At 28.1% G+C, this 24,719-nt stretch overlaps 4 protein-coding genes across 4 annotated transcripts; 2 read left to right on the forward strand and 2 right to left on the reverse strand.

Moving 5' to 3' along the window:
• Nucleotides 1-3,024: 3,024 nt before the first annotated feature.
• On the forward strand, nt 3,025-6,718 carry LOC129612744 (integumentary mucin C.1-like; the record flags this gene model as incomplete). The annotated part of the gene is made up of 4 exons (XM_055526504.1): nt 3,025-3,111; nt 3,523-3,576; nt 5,071-5,377; nt 6,630-6,718. Coding segments are annotated over 4 exons (537 nt in total), but the record flags the coding sequence as incomplete, so codon positions are not given.
• An 8,000-nt stretch (nt 6,719-14,718) lies between these two features.
• Nucleotides 14,719-16,867, reverse strand: LOC129612821 (polycomb group protein Pc-like). The gene is made up of 2 exons (XM_055526604.1): nt 16,424-16,867; nt 14,719-15,920 (listed from the first exon to the last, which is right to left on the reverse strand). The coding sequence occupies exons 1-2, from the start codon at nt 16,490-16,492 to the stop codon at nt 14,913-14,915; spliced, it is 1,077 nt and encodes a 358-aa protein (XP_055382579.1). The 5' UTR covers nt 16,493-16,867; the 3' UTR covers nt 14,719-14,912.
• A 754-nt stretch (nt 16,868-17,621) lies between these two features.
• LOC129612818 (DNA repair protein complementing XP-C cells homolog) lies at nt 17,622-22,164 on the forward strand. Its single transcript, XM_055526599.1, has 8 exons — nt 17,622-17,827; nt 17,920-18,004; nt 18,067-18,719; nt 19,082-20,619; nt 20,715-20,956; nt 21,025-21,250; nt 21,328-21,496; nt 21,588-22,164. The coding sequence occupies exons 1-8, from the start codon at nt 17,740-17,742 to the stop codon at nt 21,908-21,910; spliced, it is 3,324 nt and encodes a 1,107-aa protein (XP_055382574.1). The 5' UTR covers nt 17,622-17,739; the 3' UTR covers nt 21,911-22,164.
• Nucleotides 22,165-22,231: 67 nt separating this feature from the next.
• LOC129612816 (probable trafficking protein particle complex subunit 13 homolog) lies at nt 22,232-24,024 on the reverse strand. The gene is made up of 7 exons (XM_055526598.1): nt 23,897-24,024; nt 23,445-23,832; nt 23,236-23,380; nt 23,083-23,152; nt 22,929-23,026; nt 22,739-22,867; nt 22,232-22,682 (listed from the first exon to the last, which is right to left on the reverse strand). The coding sequence occupies exons 1-7, from the start codon at nt 23,937-23,939 to the stop codon at nt 22,269-22,271; spliced, it is 1,287 nt and encodes a 428-aa protein (XP_055382573.1). The 5' UTR covers nt 23,940-24,024; the 3' UTR covers nt 22,232-22,268.
• Nucleotides 24,025-24,719: the final 695 nt, after the last annotated feature.

Here is a 24,719-nt window from a genome sequence, read left to right on the forward strand (position 1 = left end):
ACTTCATACGGAACGACATACACAGGAACAGGTTACACTTCCTATACATCTTATACCTCCGGAAGCGGCAGTTCTGAGTCTGGTGAAGGAGATAGTAGCGAATCCGGTTCTAGCGAAAGTACAGAAACTCTTACTACTGGTACAATAACAAATCCTACTTCATACGGAACGACATACACAGGAACAAGTTACACTTCCTATACATCTTATACCTCCGGAAGCGGCAGTTCTGAGTCTGGTGAAGGAGATAGTAGCGAATCCGGTTCCAGCGAAAGTACAGAAACTCTTACTACTGGTACAATAACAATTCCTACTTCATACGGAACGACATACACAGGAACTGGTTACACTTCCTATACATCTTATACCTCCGGAAGCGGCAGTTCTGAGTCTGGTGAAGGAGATAGTAGCGAATCCGGTTCCAGCGAAAGTACAGAAACTCTTATTACTGGCACAATAACAAGTCCTACTTCATACGGAACGACATACACAGGAACAGGTTACACTTCCTATACATCTTATACCTCCGGAAGCGGCAGTTCTGAGTCTGGTGAAGGAGATAGTAGCGAATCCGGTTCCAGCGAAAGTACAGAAACTCTTACTACTGGTACAATAACAAGTCCTACTTCATACGGAACGACATACACAGGAACAGGTTACACTTCCTATACATCTTATACCTCCGGAAGCGGCAGTTCTGAGTCTGGTGAAGGAGATAGTAGCGAATCCGGTTCTAGCGAAAGTACAGAAACTCTTACTACTGGTACAATAACAAGTCCTACTTCATACGGAACGACATACACAGGAACAGGTTACACTTCCTATACATCTTATACCTCCGGAAGCGGCAGTTCTGAGTCTGGTGAAGGAGATAGTAGCGAATCCGGTTCCAGCGAAAGTACAGAAACTCTTACTACTGGTACAATAACAAGTCCTACTTCATACGGAACGACATACACAGGAACAGGTTACACTTCCTATACATCTTATACCTCCGGAAGCGGCAGTTCTGAGTCTGGTGAAGGAGATAGTAGCGAATCCGCTTCCAGCGAAAGTACAGAAACTCTTACTACTGGTACAATAACAAATCCTACTTCATACGGAACTACATACACAGGAACAGGTTACACTTCCTATACATCTTATACCTCTGGAAGCGGCAGTTCTGAGTCTGGGGAAGGAGATAGTAGCGAATCCGGTTCCAGCGAAAGTACAGAAACTCTTACTACTGGTACAATAACAAATCCTACTTCATACGGAACGACATACACAGGAACAGGTTACACTTCCTATACATCTTATACCTCCGGAAGCGGCAGTTCTGAGTCTGGTGAAGAAGATAGTAGCGAATCCGATTCCAGCGAAAGTACAGAAACTCTTACTACTGGTACAATAACAAGTCCTACTTCATACGGAACGACATACACAGGAACAGGTTACACTTCCTATACATCTTATACCTCCGGAAGCGGCAGTTCTGAGTCTGGTGAAGGAGATAGTAGCGTATCCGGTTCTAGCGAAAGTACAGAAACTCTTACTACTGGTACAATAACAAGTCCTACTTCTTACGAAACGACATACACAGGAACAGGTTACACTTCCTGTACATCTTATACCTCCGGAAGCGGCAGTTCTGAGTCTGGTGAAGAAGATAGTAGCGAATCCGGTTCCAGCGAAAGTACAGAAACTCTTACTACTGGTACAATAACAAGTCCTACTTCATACGGAACGACATACACAGGAACAGGTTACACTTCCTATACATCTTATACCTCCGGAAGCGGCAGTTCTGAGTCTGGTGAAGGAGATAGTAGCGAATCCGGTTCCAGCGAAAGTACAGAAACTCTTACTACTGGTACAATAACAAGTCCTACTTCATACGGAACGACATACACAGGAACAGGTTACACTTCCTATACATCTTATACCTCCGGAAGCGGCAGTTCTGAGTCTGGTGAAGGAGATAGTAGCGAATCAGGTTCCAGCGAAAGTACAGAAACTCTTACTACTGGTACAATTACAAGTTCTACTTCATACGGAACGACATACACAGGAACAGGTTACACTTCCTATACATCTTATACCTCCGGAAGCGGCAGTTCTGAGTCTGGTGAAGGAGATAGTAGCGAATCCGGTTCCAGCGAAAGTACAGAAACTCTTACTACTGGTACAATAACAAATCCTACTTCATACGGAACGACATACACAGGAACAGGTTACACTTCCTATACATCTTATACCTCCGGAAGCGGCAGTTCTGAGTCTGGGGAAGGAGATAGTAGCGAATCCGGTTCCAGCGAAAGTACAGAAACTCTTACTACTGGTACAATAACAAGTCCTACTTCATACGGAACGACATACACAGGAACAGGTTACACTTCCTATACATCTTATACCTCCGGAAGCGGCAGTTCTGAGTCTGGTGAAGGAGATAGTAGCGAATCAGGTTCCAGCGAAAGTACAGAAACTCTTACTACTGGTACAATAACAAGTCCTACTTCATACGGAACGACATACACAGGAACAGGTTACACTTCCTATACATCTTATACCTCCGGAAGCGGCAGTTCTGAGTCTGGTGAAGGAGATAGTAGCGAATCCGGTTCTAGCGAAAGTACAGAAACTCTTACTACTGGTACAATAACAAGTCCTACTTCATACGGAACGACATACACAGGAACAGGTTACACTTCCTATACATCTTATACCTCCGGAAGCGGCAGTTCTGAGTCTGGTGAAGGAGATAGTAGCGAATCCGGTTCCAGCGAAAGTACAGAAACTCTTACTACTGGTACAATAACAAGTCCTACTTCATACGGAACGACATACACAGGAACAGGTTACACTTCCTATACATCTTATACCTCCGGAAGCGGCAGTTCTGAGTCTGGTGAAGGAGATAGTAGCGAATCCGGTTCCAGCGAAAGTACAGATACTCTTACTACTGGTACAATAACAAGTCCTACTTCATACGGAACGACATACACAGGAACAGGTTACACTTCCTATACATCTTATACCTCCGGAAGCGGCAGTTCTGAGTCTGGTGAAGGAAATAGTAGCGAATCCGGTTCTAGCGAAAGTACAGAAACTCTTACTACTGGTACAATAACAAGTCCTACTTCATACGGAACGACATACACAGGAACAGGTTACACTTCCTATACATCTTATACCTTGGGAAGCGGCAGTTCTGAGTCTGGTGAAGGAGATAGTAGCGAATCCGGTTCCAGCGAAAGTACAGAAACTCTTACTACTGGCACAATAACAAGTCCTACTTCATACGGAACGACCTACACAGGAACAGGCTACACTTCCTATACATCTTATACCTCCGGAAGCGGCAGTTCTGAGTCTGGTGAAGGAGATAGTAGCGAATCCGGTTCTAGCGAAAGTACAGAAACTCTTACTACTGGTACAATAACAAGTCCTACTGCATACGGAACGACATACACAGGAACAGGTTACACTTCCTATACATCTTATACCTCCGGAAGCGGCAGTTCTGAGTCTGGTGAAGGAGATAGTAGCGAATCCGCTTCCAGCGAAAGTACAGAAACTCTTACTACTAGTACAATAACAAGTCCTACTTCATACGGAACGACATACACAGGAACAGGTTACACTTCCTATACATCTTATAACTCCGGAAGCGGCAGTTCTGAGTCTGGTGAAGGAGATAGTAGCGAATCCGGTTCCAGCGAAAGTACAGAAACTCTTACTACTGGTACAATAACAAGTCCTACTTCATACGGAACGACATACACAGGAACAGGTTACACTTCCTATACATCTTATACCTCCGGAAGCGGCAGTTTTGAGTCTGGTGAAGGAGATAGTAGCGAATCAGGTTCCAGCGAAAGTACAGAAACTCTTACTACTGGTACAATTACAAGTTCTACTTCATACGGAACGACATACACAGGAACAGGTTACACTTCCTATACATCTTATACCTCCGGAAGCGGCAGTTCTGAGTCTGGTGAAGGAGATAGTAGCGAATCCGGTTCCAGCGAAAGTACAGAAACTCTTACTACTGGTACAATAACAAATCCTACTTCATACGGAACGACATACACAGGAACAGGTTACACTTCCTATACATCTTATACCTCCGGAAGGGGCAGTTCTGAGTCTGGTGAAGGAGATAGTAGCGAATCCGGTTCCAGCGAAAGTACAGAAACTCTTACTACTGGTACAATAACAAGTCCTACTTCATACGGAACGACATACACAGGAACAGGTTACACTTCCTATACATCTTATACCTCCGGAAGCGGCAGTTCTGAGTCTGGTGAAGGAGATAGTAGCGAATCCGGTTCCAGCGAAAGTACAGAAACTCTTACTACTGGTACAATAACAAGTCCTACTTCATACGGAACGACATACACAGGAACAGGTTACACTTCCTATACATCTTATACCTCCGGAAGCGGCAGTTCTGAGTCTGGTGAAGGAGATAGTAGCGAATCAGGTTCCAGCGAAAGTACAGAAACTCTTACTACTGGTACAATAACAAGTCCTACTTCATACGGAACGACATACACAGGAACAGGTTACACTTCCTATACATCTTATACCTCCGGAAGCGGCAGTTCTGAGTCTGGTGAAGGAGATAGTAGCGAATCCGGTTCCAGCGAAAGTACAGAAACTCTTACTACTGGTACAATAACAAGTCCTACTTCATACGGAACGACATACACAGGAACAGGTTACACTTCCTATACATCTTATACCTCCGGAAGCGGCAGTTCTGAGTCTGGTGAAGGAGATAGTAGCGAATCCGGTTCCAGCGAAAGTACAGATACTCTTACTACTGGTACAATAACAAGTCCTACTTCATACGGAACGACATACACAGGAACAGGTTACACTTCCTATACATCTTATACCTCCGGAAGCGGCAGTTCTGAGTCTGGTGAAGGAAATAGTAGCGAATCCGGTTCTAGCGAAAGTACAGAAACTCTTACTACTGGTACAATAACAAGTCCTACTTCATACGGAACGACATACACAGGAACAGGTTACACTTCCTATACATCTTATAACTCCGGAAGCGGCAGTTCTGAGTCTGGTGAAGATGGCAGCGATGAATCTGGCTCCAGTGAGAGTACGGAAACTTTGACTGGAACAATAATAACTTCACCAACAACTACAACAACAACGACATCGACAACTACAACGTCCACAACAACAACAACAACAACAACACCCACAACAACAACTCCGACCACTACAACTACTACAACCACGACAACGACCACTACAACTCCTTTGCCCGGAATATGTGCTACTTTAGTTACGGGCGATGGTACCCCATGCAGATTTATGTCCTATAATTCAATGGTTATATTCAATGCGAAAAATTATTGTGAAGGTAAGTAAATTAGTGGTGTTGAAGAATTTAAAAAAATGAGAAAAAATACAGTTGACTGTGTCAAATCTGTGATACCCGTACGAATTTCTTATCCTATGTGCGGATAAATATGCCATAGCTGACTATGGGACAAACTATGACTTTAAGTTGCCGTATTACCATATTACTTTACGCAAAATTTTAGTACTGTTCAAAATTTCAATATTTTCTATGAGAAACGAAACAAGAAATTTCAATGATTTTTATCACATATAACAGCCCTAATAATACACTTGTTTTGACGAGATTTCTATATTATAATTTCAATAACTTGTGAGATGATGCCAAATAACTTTTGGAGTTGTATGACTGCTAGGAGAAAGACCGAAGCAATTTCAACGACATTATTATCAAGCACATTGGCCTTACTAATATATTCGTTTGTGTGAAATTTCAATATCACAGCTTTTATAGTTTCTGAGATATAGCCGAATAACTTTTCAAGTTGTGCGGCAGGTACCAGAAAAAGCCAAGAAATTTCAATTAGTTTAATCAAACATATCGGCCCTATTTATATATGTACTTGTGCGAAATTTTAATATCAGAGCTTTTACAGTTTCTGACATATAGCCAAATAACTCTTGAAGTTGTATGTCAGCTGCCAGAAGGTGTCAAGTAATTTCAACGATTTTTATCAGATACATTGGCCCTTCTAATATAGTTTTTTGTGTGTGCCACAGCTTTTATAGATTCTGAAATATAGCCAAATAAATTTTGAAGTTATATGGCAGCTACCAGAACCAGTACGCCGATCATGTCCAATTTAAATAGGATTCTAGCACTTACTACAACAAGTCATTTGTGAAACTATGGTGAACTTAGCTCAATTAGTTTTTGAGTTATCATTGGGACGGACGAACGGACGCACAGACGGTCAAACAAAGATAAATCAACTCAGAATTCGACGCTGATCAAAAACATACACATAGTCTATATCTCAGACCATTATTTCTTAACATTACAAACGGTAAGGCAAATTTAATATAGCCGTTCGCACGGGTATAAACACAGAATTATTTGTGAAATTGTGAAATTTCATGTAATTTGTTGAATATAATATAAGATCGGAAATTTTTATGTACTATTGAACAATGATAATTTGCGCATATGTACATTAAAATTATTTAAATCTATCTTGTGGAGAGATTTTATTTATCAAAACTTGCAGTTTGAAAAAAAAATTAATTCAAATTTTTTATACATTTCTATACAGATTACCAACAAATACCGAAAATGCCAGTTTCAAGTTGTCCCATAATGTGCGGTTGTGTTAAACCACCACAAATTCAAAGTTGGGGCTAGGATTTATATTTCTAATATTATATTGTATTGTATATTTTTGATGTAATATGTTTATTTGTATCTTTATATATATATGTAAATAGTATATACCTAAGTATGCCATATAAATGTTAAATTTCATCTTATTGTACAATAACAGGTTGTTTCAAATAAAGGCTGTGTTGTAATTGCGAAATAAAAGTGATTTTTATTACATATATGCATCTAAGATATTTAACTTTACTTTTATAAAAATTTTTATATTACAGGTTTATCATAAAAAGTGACTATACAAAAAAAAAGCATTCAAATAAATCTTATTCACGAAAACTCAACTATTTTAAAATCTGACATTATTTGAATTAAAATATTTATATCAATCCCAATCTCTTAATTTATATTATATGGAATAATTCAGGAAATCTTTACGTTAAGTTATTAACGATATCTTAAAAATAACTTTATACATATTGATTTGTAACATTATATTGTATGCAGTTACGTTAAGAGTAATTTAATGAAATAAGACATGTAAATTTGGACTAATGATCGCTTCTAACGGGAACATTATTCAACCTATTAAAATTAGACGACTGAATATTATTATTTAAATTTATTAAAAATATAAGCAAAATTTTTCATAGTCACTTCCCATAAAAGCATCATTCAACCCTTTAATTTAAATAGGCTGAATAATGTTTCTGTGGGAAGTGATCATCAACCTTGATTTAGGGACACTTCCCACAATAGTTTCATTCGCCGTTTAATTTTAAGCGACTGTAAGGGCTGACCGTCAGTCACGGTCATTTCGGGAACCTTTTTTGTAGAAAGTAATCGAATTGTGTTCCGTCAACCCTTCCCACAAAAACCGGCCAACCCAATTCAGCCAGTTAACGGCCAATTCCCACAAAAACACTATTTAAACTCATTAAAATTAAACGGCTCAATGATGAGCCTTTAAATATTGTCAATAATGATTGCCCTAATTTTTGTATTAAAACTTTATTAATTTATTTAACAATTAAACAAATAAATAATGTTTGACAAATAATCAAGTAAATGATATAATGTAGATACGTATTATATATAAAATAAATTAATTTTTTTCTATGTTTCAAAAAAAATTTTATATATAAAGGAACATCTTTTGGTTCAGTTTTAGTTTATCCACGTTATACGTTATACGTTATCATTAAAAAATTTAATTTTTCAAAAATGTTCTTAAAAATTGTAAATTTTAATTTTAATATTTTTAAAAAATTTTCATAAAATTTGTCTTTTAGTGTTTAGGAACATTAATGATGGCAATTGGACTTGTTATATGCATGGCATACGCTGAAGGAATTGATACAGAAGGAAAAATATCTCCGCATGCGATATGCTCTTTAGCTGGATGTGGCTAATAATACAGAATTTTTTTTTTTTTTCAAAAATTCAAATCAAATTAAAGAAGCTTTATGCAATTACTATACAAATAATGATTTTTGTATAATATTAAAATTTTGGCACATTAAATATACTCGTATTACATACATTTTATTTAAATGTCAAAACAAAAATTTAATATGACTGTCTTTTATTTATATAAAAGTGTTACTTATTTATATTAAATATAAATAATTTATATTTATATATGCATACATATTCATACATATGAACTACAGATTATAATCACTTACAGAAACTTATTTGAGTGATTAATTTTTTTAAATAAATATTTTCAAATACACAGAATAATATCTAACTGTTAATACAAAAATAATTGTTTAAAAGCGTGAAATATTAGCTTTCATAAAAACATGAACGCGTCTTATAAAAATGCTTTTATAAGATTACATAATACAATACAATTGTTATATTTTTTTAATTTAGGTTTAAAAATTTTAATTGTAATACGTCACTAATGTAATTTATTACAGTCACATTCCCATTCTCATTTAACAGCTAATTAAATTAACGGCTTTTCAGGTACTTTCTCGGATCAATGCATGTATATTTGCCAAGTCTTTTATTTTTATAATGTCAAGAATTAAATACGTGCATTCTAGCGTGCATACCTAATTAATAGGTGCATGTATATTAATATTTAGGTTTTAAATTTGAAATTTATCACAATTCCAAAAAATATGAGATGAAATTTAGATTATGAAGTCTATGCTTCTTTTAATATAATTAATTATCAATTATAATATATAATTATACATTTTGTATAATTTAACAAAAAAAAAAATTTGTATTTATAAATAATGATGATTGCATATGTACTCGTATATGAACGAATGTAAATATATTATTATTATTTTTTTTTAATTATTTAATATTTAAATAATTGTTTAATATTAGACGAATATAAGTTATTTGATTTCTATATGTACCTATATATATTTCTATTTTAAAAAGTATATTCATAAAATTTATTTGTTCAAAAAATAAAAAATCTGCTATAAAAAGACGTTTTATTTTTTTATTCGTTTCAATATCATTTCATTAAAGAATATCGATGATAATTTTATTTTTGAAAAATGTTCATAAAAATTGTAAGATATTTTTTGTTATAAAATTTTAAAATTTTTTTATTTTTAATTATTTCTTTTTTCCTTTGTTTTTAATTCAATTTTTTTTTCAGTGTCTAACAACTTTGGTAGTAATAGTTTTTTTTTTATGTACAGTATATGTGAAAGAAATTAATGCAGAGGCAAAAATGAATCGTGCAATGATATGCACCATATTAGGAGGATGCGGAAAATGATTTTTTAATTATATAATTTATTTCTTATGTGTTTATATCGAAATTTTGAATTGAAACAATATTGAAAAAAATAAACCATAAAAGTTTAATAATAATAAAATTAAAAGAATAAAATTAAACAAAAAATATAATTTTTCTCACAAATTTTTTTAAACGTTCAGACGGGAATCATTGGTTTTTTTTTTTTTTATAAAATATTGGAAAGCAATACGGATATTTTGATTAAAATTCAAAATTTAATTTTATGTTACATATGCAACATAATTTTAATCATTAGAATTGCTGGAATATGCTATTTCAAAATAATTAATAGCATTTAGCAACAAATTAATTCTTTTTTATTCCAAAACTAAAGTAATAGTGTTGTGTAACAATGCCGCAGCACACATATTCAAAATCTTACTCTATAAAACTATATTAAATGAACAAATACTTCTAAACTAGAGTTAGCATTCAAAACAAAAAAAAAGTCTTTAAAAAATTTTTTAGAATTTCAAAAATGCCACATTTTTCGAATATGCTTCTTTTTTAGTAAATATTACACTTTTGATTTATCGAACATGCTTTGCATTGAGATCTAAGCTAGAACTGAATTTTTAAAAATCACTTAATTAGAATATGGATTTCTGAAATTTTATTCGTATAATTCGATGATTAACACGAAATTCTCGACTTTTTATATTTAAAAAAAAAAAAAAAATTAAAAAATTATTTATATTTTTTTTTTTCATTCTGTAATTTATTTTTGAAAACTAATATTAATTTTCTTTTTTAATAGTAATTTTAATAGTTAATTTTAATTTACAATTTTTCCTTAGGCCTAAAATAATTTATATAATAATGTATATATGTATGTATATATACTGAAGTAGTATTTTGCTCTTTTGTTTTTCTTATTATTTTTTTTTTTTGTTTGTTTGTTAATATTATATAATATAATTAACAAATTAAAATTGTTTTTTTTTTTTTATAGGAATTTATTTATTTTTTTTTTTTGAAATTTTTTTTTTGTTTTTTTTCTTTTCTACATGGATATAAAAATAAATTTCTTTTTGTTTTTCTTTTTTTAAATTTACTCTCTGATTTATGCATACTAATATAAATATGAATATAAATTTTACATAATATAATAATTTGAATAATATAGAAGTATATTTTATAATATGCAATTAATTATATTTCAATTAACATTTAATTAATATACGCACATACAAGTTATGTTGTATTAAATTTTATGTATATTTTTATTTTATTTTTCTATATTTAAATACCATAAAATAGGCAAGCAATACTCATATTAAATGCTTATTAATTTATACATAAGATCTTAAAGAATACTTTTTTGTTTATTTGCTTTTAAATTTTTTTTTGAAAACTAAATTAGAAAAATGTTTTGGAAGAAAATATTTCTTGAAATAGAAAAAATACAAAAAAAAAAAGAGAACAATAAATAAAAAGCTTTAATTAATAATTTAATTTTAAATAAATTTTAAATTTACATTTAATAGAAGAATATTATATTTTTAATTAAATAAGAGACCAAAGAAATATTTGAATTTTATTATCAATATATTATAAAAGTATAAATAAGATAATTATTAAATTTGTTTATATAAATATATAAAAATATATTTAAATATTTAAATTATATTTAAATATAATTTTATTAGTTAACTAGTTTTTTTTTGATAATATACAAAGTAAATTCGTAAGAAATAAATTGCTCAATTATTATTTTATTTTCTTTAAATATAATCAATTTTTTTTTTCTTAAATATTTGGTATATAAAACAAATAATATTATTAAATAAGAATGGAAAAAAAAGTATTTTTCATTGGAAAAAAAATAGCAGCAAAATAACTTAAAAAAATTCTTATAAATTTTATTTATTGAATATAAAAAAAAAATTAAATGAAATTATAATATAAAAAGTATTAATCCAAAAATATTTTATATTTAAAGAATTTTAAAAAAAAAAAATTATATTTTTTCACAAATATGATTTATGTATTTGTTTTTTCTTTTCTAAGTATTTTCATTATAAATTTAAAAAAAAAAAAAAGGAAACAATTTCCGATAACAAGATTATGAATGATTATTTATATTTTAAAAAATTTAGTATATTATTAACAAATTATAAGCTAATCGGAGACGATTGACTTGGTTTGGTTTATTTTGTTTGTAATCAAAATTAATATATTTTGGTGATATTCAACGAAAAATTTATATTGAATTTTATTCTTATCTAATTAAGATTTCTCATATATTAATTTTTTTCCATTATATTGTGTAATTTAAATTATTTAAATTGGAATATTAAATTTTAATGATTAAGGTAATTAAAAAGAAATTAATTCAATTAAAAAAAATAATATTGAAAATAATTTAAATACATTTTAATTTACAATTTATCTATATTATGATACAATTTTATTATGTTTATTTATGAATTGTAAATAATAATTTGCAAAAAAAATTATGTATAAAATTTATTTCGAGGGATTAAATTTTAAAATATTATAATTTCAAGAAATTTTTAAAATTAAAATAGAAAAGCATGAACAACAAAAAAGAAATATGGATTTTGGAATACAATTGCAATTATATTATGTAAATAATTAATTGATAATAATAATTAATTATAATAATAATTAACCATTTAATTATCACCAATTCAATTATAAATATTCAAAAATTTCTTTTATATCATACATATTTTTTTTTTTTTTACTTTTTACATATTTTTAATTTTTTGTTTTAATTTAATTTTTGTTTTAATTTTTATTTATTTCTAAGAATAAATATAATATAATTATAATGTTGAGAATCGGTTTTTCTTCTTCTTAAAAAATTTCAAAAAAAATTTTAATTATTATATACAAATGTAAATTTCATCGAAAAAACAGAAATTTACTTTCTTTTTATTTTCTATTTTACACAATTGATAAAAAATTTATAAAGAAAAATTTAAAAAAAAATTGTAATAATTAAATTATTAATTTTAAAATTGTAAATTATTATTTTTTCCAATAATAAATTTTTTTTTTTTATTTTTTACTCCATTTAAATGTAATATTTAAATTTTCTAAATGCCTAAAAAAAACTTTTGCAATGTATAAGTTTTTTATATTCCTTTTTATATTATTAAAATTTTACGGTAATCAAGATCGTATAAAATTCATTTTATTTTAAAATTAAAATTTTGCAGGATTAAATTATTTTTATTATTTACATTTATATTTCTTCAAAATACATTTAATGTATTTTATATAATATTCCAATTGTTTAAAATAAAATATTTTGAATTTAATTAAAAATTGAATTGAAATTTAATCACAAGAGAAAAGAAAGAAAATTTTGTAAATTTTAGAATAAAAATTTAAAAGAAAAAGTAAAAAATTTAATATTGTGATTGAAATTTATAAATTATTAGAAAAAAGGATCAACTATTAGAGAATTTTATTAAAGTTATTTGTAATTATAGAAAATAAATATTGTAATGTTTGTGTTTTTTTTTTGGATTCAAAGTTAATAATTTTATTAAATTAATAATTGTTTCCAACAATATTTATTTATTAAAATAATAACTAATTTTTTATTATTTTTTTTTTATTGTTCTTTATTTTTAATTTCTGTTTTCTCCTATTTTCTTTTTTTTGTTATTTAAATATTAATAGCTTTTGATTTTGAAAATTATTTCAGGTTTTGGTATTAAACAAACGTTTATAACATTTTTTTCTTTCTTTTTTAAAATTAATATTATTTATGATTAATTAAATATTTAATTAAGCATGCACTATATATAATGCGATTTTGACTATATTTTTATTAGCTTTTTGTTTTTTTTTCCTTATTTCTCTGGTATATTTTTAATAATAATAATAATAATTATTAGTTAATAATAATAAAACGTTTTTTTTTTTTGTTTTTTATTTATTTTGTAATTAAGATTTTAATGCAAAATTTAATAAATAGGTTTTTATTTCATTTTATTTTAAATATTCTAACAAAATACGTATCCTTGCCATTTTTATATGAAATACATTTCCTGATATTTTGTGTTTTTTGTTATGTGAAAAATATTTAATTATCTTTTAAAATTTTTATGTAATTATTTTGTAAGGAAATTTTTATTGAAAAAAAAAAAATGTATAATAAAAAGTATCTAACACTGAAAACAGAAAAAATTAATTATAATTTTTGTTTTATTCTATTGCTAAAGATTTTTAAAAATTTTTTTTTTGTGTTTGTTTAGCTCCTTTTTAATTTAAAATTGAATAATACAATTTGTTTTCTTTTTTTATTTTTGTTTTTTGTAGGAACTAAAAAATTCTAGCTAACAAGCTATTTTTTTTTTTGTATTTTGTTACTATTTTATATTTAAATATTATTAAATTTATAAACCACATCGAAACATAAATTTTAAATTTAATTTTTTTTTTTGTTTTATATTTTATTTTAGTTTTTATTTCAATATTAATTTCAATAAAAGTTCTTGTAAAATAGCAATTTAATGCATATTATTGAGATATTACACATTCATTTTGTATTTCTATAAAAGAATATTTTGTATATTTAAAAAAAAAAAAAGAAAAATTATCAAATTACTAAATAATTTTTAAAATATCAGCTGATAGATTTATCACCTACCCTTTATATGAAGTTGCTGATAGATTTGTAATGAAAAACTATAAAGTTAAATTGAAATTTATTCTTTTCTTTTAAATTATGTAAGGTAGCCTCTTATTTATTTAAAATAATTAAATCACCCCATTATAAATTTATTTCATATCCAAAAATTATTATAAATTTCACGGAAATCAAGAAAAAAAATAAAAGAGATATTATTTGAAAATATTTAAATGCTTCTTTTATATTACTGATAAAATTTTTCATTTTAAACTTTTAGTCAATAAAATTATTTTTTATACACAGAGCAGTTACAATATTCAATTGAAAAAATATAAAATAAAAAAAAAATATTTTGTACAGAATATTGTCTTATAATTTATGTATTGTATACACGCGACTTTATTTTAATTAAATTCAGAAATTTAAGTAATGCAAAAGAAAAGAGTAAAAAAAATAGTATTTTAAAAAATTTTATTGAATTTTTCCTTTGTAAAATATTTAAGAAAAAATTTCATGTTAAATAGAAGAATTTTTAAGCTCAGCTTAAAAAATATAAAAAAGCAATTATTATATATATATATATATACTTCTAGAATATATAAAACGTAGCAAGTTTATTAATAGTAATTTTTTTTAAATATAGAACTATGTATATACAAAATATTTCAAAATGAAAAGTTTACACAAGTAAATTTTTCTTTTTACTTTTTTTTTTTTGTTTTTTTTTTGTTTTTTTTGTCTTTTACAATAGTATATTTTTTTCCCATTCTTAATCAGCCTTATGTTTTAATTTTAAATCTTTTCAAAAAAATTTTGATATTTTAATCATTACCTTAATTTGTAATATCACTATTTTTTAGATCTCTTTCACGAAAAAATCCTCGTTCAGTTTTACATTCACGTATAGTAACTGTTTCTAAATTGACTGTAACATCTGTAATAAAAACTTGATCAATAAATTTACATTTTGGTAGCCATAAACGTGGTGGTGCAACATTTGGTGAATGTGGTGCTTGTGGTGCAGGTATTATATTATTTTCTCGAGATTGTTTTTTATCCAATATTGATAAATTATTATCATTAACATTTTGATTTACGCCTCCTTTATTGTGATGTTGATTTTGTTGTTGTAACTGTTGCTGTTGATGTTCATTTTGTATTTGTGATGGTTCATTTTCTTCATTTTCTTCTTCTTTAACAAATGATTGTTCGGATATTGTTTTTTGTTCTATTGGAATATCTTGTTCTGGTCTTGATGCAGGTGTTTCTGGTGATAATGGAGCTGTATTATGTGTTGGTGTAGATACTGGTGCTGCTGATGTTTGCTGATCAATACAATGAATTTTTGATGATGGTGGACCATCTGGTGATGTTTTTATAGTAACACCAATTTTACCAGATTCTTTTAAAACTTCAGCTTTTCGTTTTGTACCGATAGCTAAATCTTTTCGACTTAATGGCTGATCTTCACTACTACTTGAGTTTGAATCATTATCACCATTTATTGGAGATTCAGATCTTCGACTAGACAGCAAATTATTAGTATTCAATTTATCAATTTTTGATTTGGAATCTTTTTTCTTTGTAATTTCTTTTTCATTTATTGCCATATCCTTTTCTGATTCCGCGTCAACTTCCTCATCTTCATCAGTTTCTGTTGGATCCGGATCTGGTTCTTTTTCTTTCTTTTTAGGTCCACGTTTTGATGGTGTTCCTGTACCTCCTCTTAAACTTTGTTCGTATATGTCGATTAAACGACGATCCAAAATATTTTCTTCTGGTTCCCATGTATTATATCTTTGATTCCAACCTTTCCATTTGACCCGATACTCAACCTTTCCCTAAAATAAAAAAAAAAAAATACGATTTGTTTTTAAATATTTCAATTTTATGTATATGTATGTAATTAAAAATTTAAATTAAAGACAAATAATTGCTACATATTGCAAATATTTGGAAATTAAGGAACTTTTCAAATAAAATATAGATATGACAGTATATACCTACTAGTATAAAATATATGGGGCACATTATATCAATTGAAATATTGGAACAAAATATGAATTGCACCAGTTTATAAGAAATTTGCGTAGGATTTGTTTATAAACACTAAATAGAAATACAAGATTAACTAATGTGTACATATTTTATTAAGTATATACAAAAATTGTTGGTATTTACGTCAAATGATTTACTATTATATTTACAGTATTAGACGCAAAATTTTTATGACGTAATTAGAATTTTATATAGTATGAACGCGGTAAAAATAATAAAATTAATGCTTATGGGAAGTTTTTTAACATATAAGACCGCATCTATCAATTTATAAAACTTTTATTACCTTGCGAACCCGTTTTAATATTATTCTTTCAGCTGCATACACCCTATCATCACCACTTCCCATGTTCATTGTAAAGTCTTTTTTATTTCCACAAACAATATTTATGAATCAAAAATATTAATTTTATCATTGATTTTTATTAGAACGCTAATTTTATAAATTTTAAGAACGAGCATGGAATTTTTTTTTCCTTTTTGGTTTTTTCTGTTTATTATAATAAAAAAAAAATTTCGAGCTAGTAGAGTCCTTGTTCTTAGCGCTCAAATTCCTTTTTCTTTTATACACTTATTCAATTTTAATATTTCACTTTTGCTTAAATTTAAAATAGTTTTATTTTAGTTTAAATAATTTATTTTGAAATTAAAATAAACTTATTTTGCTTATTATTTTGAAAATTTGTAAATATTTTTGTAGCTGTGGAAATTTCTCTTCCTCGATGTCGAATTCGATTCTGTCGATTGACAAAGTATAGTATTGCCATATTTTGTTCAATTTCAACTACATATTAATTGTCAACAAATTAAATAACCTAAATTTTGCGTCAACGAACGCTTGTTTTACTAATTATATTAATTATGAAAATAAAATTTTTAATTGCAAGTTTGTGTATTATATAAATTAGATTGAATATTTTAGGGTTTCGATTATTTCGAAAATAATTGCGCTTAAAAATTGATTGAAAAATTTTACAATGAAACAAAAAATTATGAATCATTAAAAAAAAAAAATTAAATTTTCATATTAAATATATAAAAGCTAAGGAACATGAAAAAATTTGAAAGATAAAGGAAATAATATTTTATAAAAAATAAAATATAATTTAAAAACTATCCAAAGAAATGTAAAATCCTTAATAATTTCACTCATGCACCTTTCCCAGAAAGGAAAGAACAAGAATTTAAAGAATTCGGGGATTTCAAAGAATTCAGAGAATCAGGTTAATTGTATTACTTACATTCTCGTTATTTTGTTAAATATAAAATGTAAATTTTCCTTAAAATTTTGGCCATTCACTTCTAATATTTCGAAGAAGAACACACGCCTTGCGAATAAATTATAGCTTCATAATTCACGATGAATTTATTGCGATTTGCAAAATAAAATTTTAAAGGTACTACTAAATGTCACTTACAATAGCTGACAGCTTTACAAAGAATATTTTGTAGTAGCCGGCTTAAATTTGTTTGTAAACTTTTACCAACAGAATAGCCGTCAAAATTATTAATAATATCAGAAAATTAGTTTTTGCGCCAGTGTTTAAGTATACATAATTTCAATTTATCTCAAATTATAATAAATAAAAAAAAATTTAAATAATGTCTGATGATGAAGATTTTAATAGCGAATCAGAAAATGATTTTTCTGCAAGTGAAGATGAATGGACGCCTGCTAAAAACAAAGAAGGTGAAATTAAACAAAAAAAGTCAAACATTCATAATTGTATACATATATACATTGTATTTCATAACTTATAATTATCTTTATTGTTAATACAGTTGAACATTCAGAAGATGAAGAGGATGTATCCAGTGGCGAATTAGATGAGGATTTTGCTGTATCTCCTCCGCCAAAAAAGAAAAGGTTCTTTTTAGTTAGAATAAATGTTTGTATATCGTTCAAAATTAAAATTGCGGTATTTTTAGGGAAACTACCAAAAGTGCTTCTAAAGGATTGCACAAAACCAAAAAGCTAATTTCAAAACTCAGAGTACCAACATTGCGTGATAAAATGTTTAAAAGATATAATCCTCCGCCAAAAACTATTGCTACAAGTATTACATCTGTGAAAAGTTCAAATTTAAATACAACCAAAGAAAATGATGGTAATGATTCAGATTCAGGGAGTAGTGTGGAAAATTTTTTGGTTGATCCAGAAAAACTTGATCTAAAATCAAGTTTTTTTGATGTAAAAAGTAACAAAGAAAAATCAGAGCAAGAGGATGATGAAGCTCCAAATTTTGATTGCAATTTGGGACTATCAACGAACATTTCTGATAATGAAGATGATATGGAAAGTATTAAAGAAGAAAGTGGAAATGAGAATAATGAGAAAAGTTGTGCAGATGCAAGCCCTTTTAAACAATTTTACGAGTATAAAAACGCAATTGATGAAGTCAAAAAGAACTCAAAATCAGGAAAATCTAATACTGTAGTTCACGATAAGAAAGATGATGTATCCTCACTTTTAGCACTTGGAGAAGCATCCACATCAAAAATTCAGGAAGAGAAAAAGTCAACAAAATCAAAACTGCCGAATAAAATAAAAAATTCAGATTCCGAGTGGGAAGAAGTTGAAGGTAAAAAAAAGAAATCTATTCTTAAGTAAACCTTTAACAAGTAGTTAGTAACAAAAAAAAAAAAATCATAGTACAAAATTTCAGTAAAACGAACTTTTTTACAATTTTTATGCAAAGAGTAATTTTTTATAAAAATATAAATCGAAACTTTATTCAAATAAAAGTACTAGTATTGGATTTCTAATCACAAATAGCAGTAATTTTTATTTTAATACATCAAAAATATATTTTTTTTCACAAATAAGATCAATAAAAGGGGCAAGTTTCGCTTTCGAAGTTTATTATTATGAGCATATTTTTAAACTTCGTGATTAGGTCTTGCAGTTTGGTGTTCTTCATAACATTTAAATTATATTTTTCAGAAGAAGAAAACGATGAAAATGCAAAATTAAATGATGGAATAGAAATTACAGTAGGATTCCCAGAAAATCATAGAAGAGAAAAAAGAACAACAGATGAACAAGCCCAACTAATGAGAAGATTAAATCGTATAATTAAAGAAAATTGTATGATTTTTCATAAAGTCAGTTTACTATGTAATATAGCACATGGAGTTTATTTAAATAGAGCGTTAAATAATACTGAGTTGATGGCACAAGCTTTAAAGTTACTTCCAAGTGAAAAATCCTATCCAAATGGAAGAACATGTATTAAATATTTTGAATCGATTTCTAAATGGTACAAGGCTGTAATGCAATTAAAAAGTGAAAATGTTTATTCAGATTTAAAAACTAAATCAGCAATTCCAGTATCGTTAGCATTACAAATTAAGTCAAAATCAGCGATTTGTAAAAAAGATTTTGTTTTAATTTTTATAGTTTTATTAAGGGCTATGGGAATTCAATGTCGATTGATAATGAATTTAGTTACATTACCAATTAAACCTGCTGCAGAAGATTTGTGCTCTTTGAAAACAAAAAAACCTGAAGGGAAAAAGGATAACCTTAAGAGTGTTAACAAAACAAAAACTGTTGATACAAAAAAAGTAAACAAAAAAATATCTATAGAGGAACCTAAAACTATAGAGAAAATAAAAGATAAAGTACTGGATTCAAAACCAAATGAGATTAAGAATTCAGTGGAAACTAGAGGCTCTTCCAAAACTACATTAAAAAAAGGGGCAAAAGTAGAAAAATTAAATGGAAGTGACTCATCTAAGCCAAAAATTAAAGTAACTGAAGCAGATAAGCAAGAAACTCCAGAAGAAAAACATGATTTTAGCCCAGTGAAAACAAGAACTCAAAGAAAAGCACAGACAGAATCAATGAAAACGAATAATATTGAACAAAATGAACCTTCAACAAGCAAAAAAGCAAAAAATTCAAATAAAAGTCGTTCGCCAAGTCCTAAATTTCATATTTCACCTCATTTTATTAAAACCGGAACTGAAAATTCAGAGACTTCTAAAAGTCAACGTTTAATTAAATCGAAAAAAAATAATGAGAAAACTAAATTAAACATTCAAAAGGATAACAAACGTAGTCCAAGTCCAAAAATTGTTATATCTTCATCATTCTTTCAAAAAAGCTCTTCAAATATAAAAGAAAACAGTTTCGAAAACAAAAGCCAGTCTCTAAAAGAAAAATTAAAAATTCCTCAATTAGACGGCGCCAATAGTTTGCCAAAGAAAAAAACCTTAAAAGAAAAAGTGTATGCAGATAATTCCGATACAGATACTGATTTTGAGACATCTCCCCCAAAAAAACCAAAACTTCAAAATAAATTATTATCAAGAGTTAAAGATCGCCGCGTTCTTTCAACTGATGATGAAGATGCAATCACAAATTCAAAAAAGAAATCTGGTATGAATATATGGGTAGAAGTGTATTCTGAAACCGAAGATCAATGGATATGCATTGATTTATTTAAAACAAAAATTCATTGTGTCGACAGTTTAAGGGTAAGATTTACATAAATTTTTTTTCACAAAAATACCTCGGAATTTGTAATTTAAATTAATAACTTATATTGTATATATTTAATTTTTATTTTTAGAGGGAAGCTACATCACCAGTCTCATATGTTTTTGCATGGAATAATGATAATTCATTAAAAGATGTATCACCCAGATATTGTCCACAATGGAATACGGTAACGCGTAAACAAAGAGTTGATAAGCAATGGCTTGATATCGCTATTCGTAAATATTTGGGTGTTAAAAATTCAAGAGATATTGCTGAAGATAGAGAATTAGAAAAAATACATATGGATAAACCACTGCCAACAACAATAAATGAGTAGGTTATAATTATCTTTTACAGTACCGAATTTGAATAAATGTTTTTTACTTTATTCTAAATTTCAGATTTAAAAATCATCCTTTATATGCTCTCGAAAGACACTTACTAAAATTTGAAGGAATTTATCCTCCAAATGCTCCAACTTTGGGTTTTATTAGAGGCGAACCAATATATCCAAGAGATTGCGTTCATTTATTACATTCTAGGGAAATATGGCTTAAGGCTGCTAAAGTTGTTAAGCCTGGCGAAAAACCGTACAAAATTGTTAAAGCTCGACCTAAGTGGGATAAAGTAAGTACTTGCTTCCAATTATGTATATAATTTTGAAAAATGTAAATTTTTGGAAAATATACATTTTATTTTAAAAGATGACGTCCAGTGTGATTAAAGATCAGCCACTTGAAATATTTGGATATTGGCAGACACAAGATTATGAACCTCCAACCGCAGAAAACGGAATTGTTCCACGGAATGCGTATGGTAATGTGGAACTATTTAAACCCACTATGTTACCTAAAAAAACTGTACATTTACAATGTAAGTTCAAAAATATATGTAATTTTAAATTGCTCATATTGTCTAAAAATTTTAAAAATGTACTACATTATATTGTGTATTAAATTTTTAGTGCCAGGTTTAAGTAGAATTTGCAAAAAATTAAGAATTGATTGTGCGCCAGCTGTTATTGGTTTTGATTTCCATCAAGGATCTTGTCATCCACTCCTGGATGGATTCGTTGTATGTGAAGAATTCAAAGATCAAGTAGTTCAGGCTTGGGAAGAAGATCAAGAAGAACATGCACGTAAAGAACTAGAAAAGTATGAAAGTAGAGTTTATGGGAATTGGAAGCGGTTAATAAAAGGATTATTGATAAGGGAAAAATTAAAAATCAAATATAATTTTGGAGATATGGCATCGATTGAAAAAACTACTTCAAAACGCAAAAAGTAAAATATTTGTCTATTTAATATTACTGAAATTTTTGTAAAATGTAAGTTAGTTAAGAGTATAAATTATAAGTTCTCGAAAAATCTTGTGTTACAACTTTTGTTACTAAATGTTTTGTTAAAATTAACCGGCATGTACATATTTATATTACAACTATTATTTATAAAAAGATGTTGATACTATTTTCTGTTAAGTTCATGTAAGATTTTTATAACGTTTTTTTTTTTTGTAAACGTAAAAATTCATGTATCTCGAAATTTTCCGAAACAAACTTGAAATTCAAATATAAAAAAGTAAAAATAAAATAAAATTATTTAAACAAGACATTATTTCTTTATTTTATTGAAATGCATCAATAATACTAATTAACCGTTTGCATTATATCATATCTTACAAATTTATTCATCTGGAATGCTTCATCCTCTCTATAGTCAGAATCGACAACAAAAACTTGAACAAAATCATCAAATTTGTAAGGTTTCTTAAGAATTGTATTCGATAATATTAAGTTACTTATATTAATTAAACCTAATTTGGCTGGCAAAACTGTCAATGGAAAATCTTTATATTTTCCAGCATCAATTTGGCCAATATTAAATTCAGCTGAACCGGTATAATCACATCCAAATCGTGTTTTTGTATCTAATTTAGCGCTTAAATCCATTGGCCGTTCTGTTGTATTGCTAACACGACAAATAAATGTAAATGGTTCTCCTATTTTTACAATATTCTTAGCTTCAACCACTTTCAATCTCAAATCAGAATATTCAATTGGCTAAAATAAAATTCCATTAAGTAAAAATTTAAAATGTTAAATTATATAAAATTTACATTTCTCTGTAGTTGGCTGGTTTGTAGACGACCTCTTTCGCCAAGGTTCGATCGCCAAACAATGTCAAGTTTTCCTATTATGTTTGCAACTCGAAGTGCCGCCATGTCCTTAGCAATTTCTGGTATAGGCTTTATTTTAAATATAAAACATTAACTTTTTATAATAAGAATTAAAAGAAAGTTAATTTACTTTGATACAATATAAAAATTGACAACTATTTTCTGGTTGCAACATATTTTTTGCTGTAAAAACTGACTCGCCATTAGGAAGTGTATTCAAAGATGTTACTAAAATTAAAATAATTTTATAATCTAATACTATTTTTTACTTTTAGTTATAATACCTGTGTATTGTTCTGAACTATCCAATTCAACTTTTTCTAAACAAATAGGACCAGAAGTTTTATTTTGAATCTACAAATATATTATTACTTAAATATAAACTTAATAAATTTATTACTTAAATATAATAAAAAATTAAACGAAAATTAAAAAACCTGAGCTTCAAGGTAGATCTCATCAGTTTCAGCATTATAAAACTTTGTTTTTACATCTAATGGTTTTAAAACTTGAAATTTGAAAAATTTTCTAAACGATTGAGCAAAACCAGCTGGTGTCATATAATTAACTTCACAAACTAATCTAAAAAAATAAATAAGAGTTAAATCTTAAAAAATAAATTACAACTAAATTTGTTTATCAATACATGTGTGTCCCAATTTCTTTGACTTCATAATGAATCACATCATCAAGAGTTTGTTCTGTATTTAAAGTTACCGGAGTATTTTGTTTCTCATTTAATGGTAAACTTATTCTAGTGGTATTAGATTGAAGATCAGCTTTGACTGTAACTCCATCAACTGGATGATTAGCACAATTATGAACACAAATATAACTTGAAAACGTTTCGCCCAAATAGATACTGCCAAAACTTTGTGGCAATAACATAAATTGTCCAGCTGCTAAAGTTTCTGCTCCTGAAACAGATGTTACATCATTTTGAAGTATTTGTTGAAATATTCCTTGGGGAAGATCTTTATTTTCAGATGTTATTATTTGTGGACTCACTAAAGTAGGTTGCGTCAGCCTCATAACTAAATAACGAAAATTAAAGAATTATAACGTACATAAAAAAATATAAAATATAATTTCTTTTACCTTTGAGTGCTAACAGATGTTCTGTCGTTTCCATTACATTCATTTTAAAATGGCAATTTTAATTATTTCCAATATTTTATTAAAATTTCTTATGAGAACAATAATGTCATCGCACAAAAATGACAGAACAAAATATAAAAACAGGTGTTTTTGAATTTTGAAATGAGATGCCTAATCTACTAATATTTGAGCAGGACATTTTTGTGAAAACTGACATATACAATGAGACATCTGATGGTAGATTAGTGAAACTGTGGAGAACTTCATGATATAATAAATAAACATATTGTACAAATTTGTTTTCATATAAATCTTGTCTGTTATACATACTTACGCAAGATAACATTTTAAATTCTAAACTTTATATTACTACAGAAAAAGACCTTATCCTTAATTTTCTCCAATTCCACTTTAAATATTTCAAAAATTAATTGAGTTAAATCCATGAAATTCGGTTCGAAAACGTTCAACTATACATACAGTTTAATTTAAAGTTGCATATTGTAAAATTGCATCATCTGTTGGTTGCAATATTAAAAATAAACATATTTTCATAAGTACAACTTTCAAAACAGTTTATTATACGGTATAATTAGGTAAAATATGAGAGAGTGCAGGGTCCTCACCCGAATGAGTAGAGTGGTACTGGGAAACAACGTTCTAACTCCGGCAGAGCTGCAGTCTGCCGAGCCTTTAAAGTTTCTCGAATTCACCAGGAAGATGGGTCTCGAGAGGGTGTTGTAAGGTTTTTTTCCACACCTACTTCGGGGTTACAATAGATTTATATATCTTCTGGTCACGATGCACTTTTACCTCTTCATTG

Source organism: Condylostylus longicornis, unplaced genomic scaffold (genome assembly GCF_029603195.1).
Source record: "Condylostylus longicornis isolate FDR11 unplaced genomic scaffold, ASM2960319v2 ptg000077l, whole genome shotgun sequence".
In the NCBI taxonomy this organism is placed as follows: Eukaryota; Metazoa; Arthropoda; class Insecta; order Diptera; family Dolichopodidae; genus Condylostylus; species Condylostylus longicornis.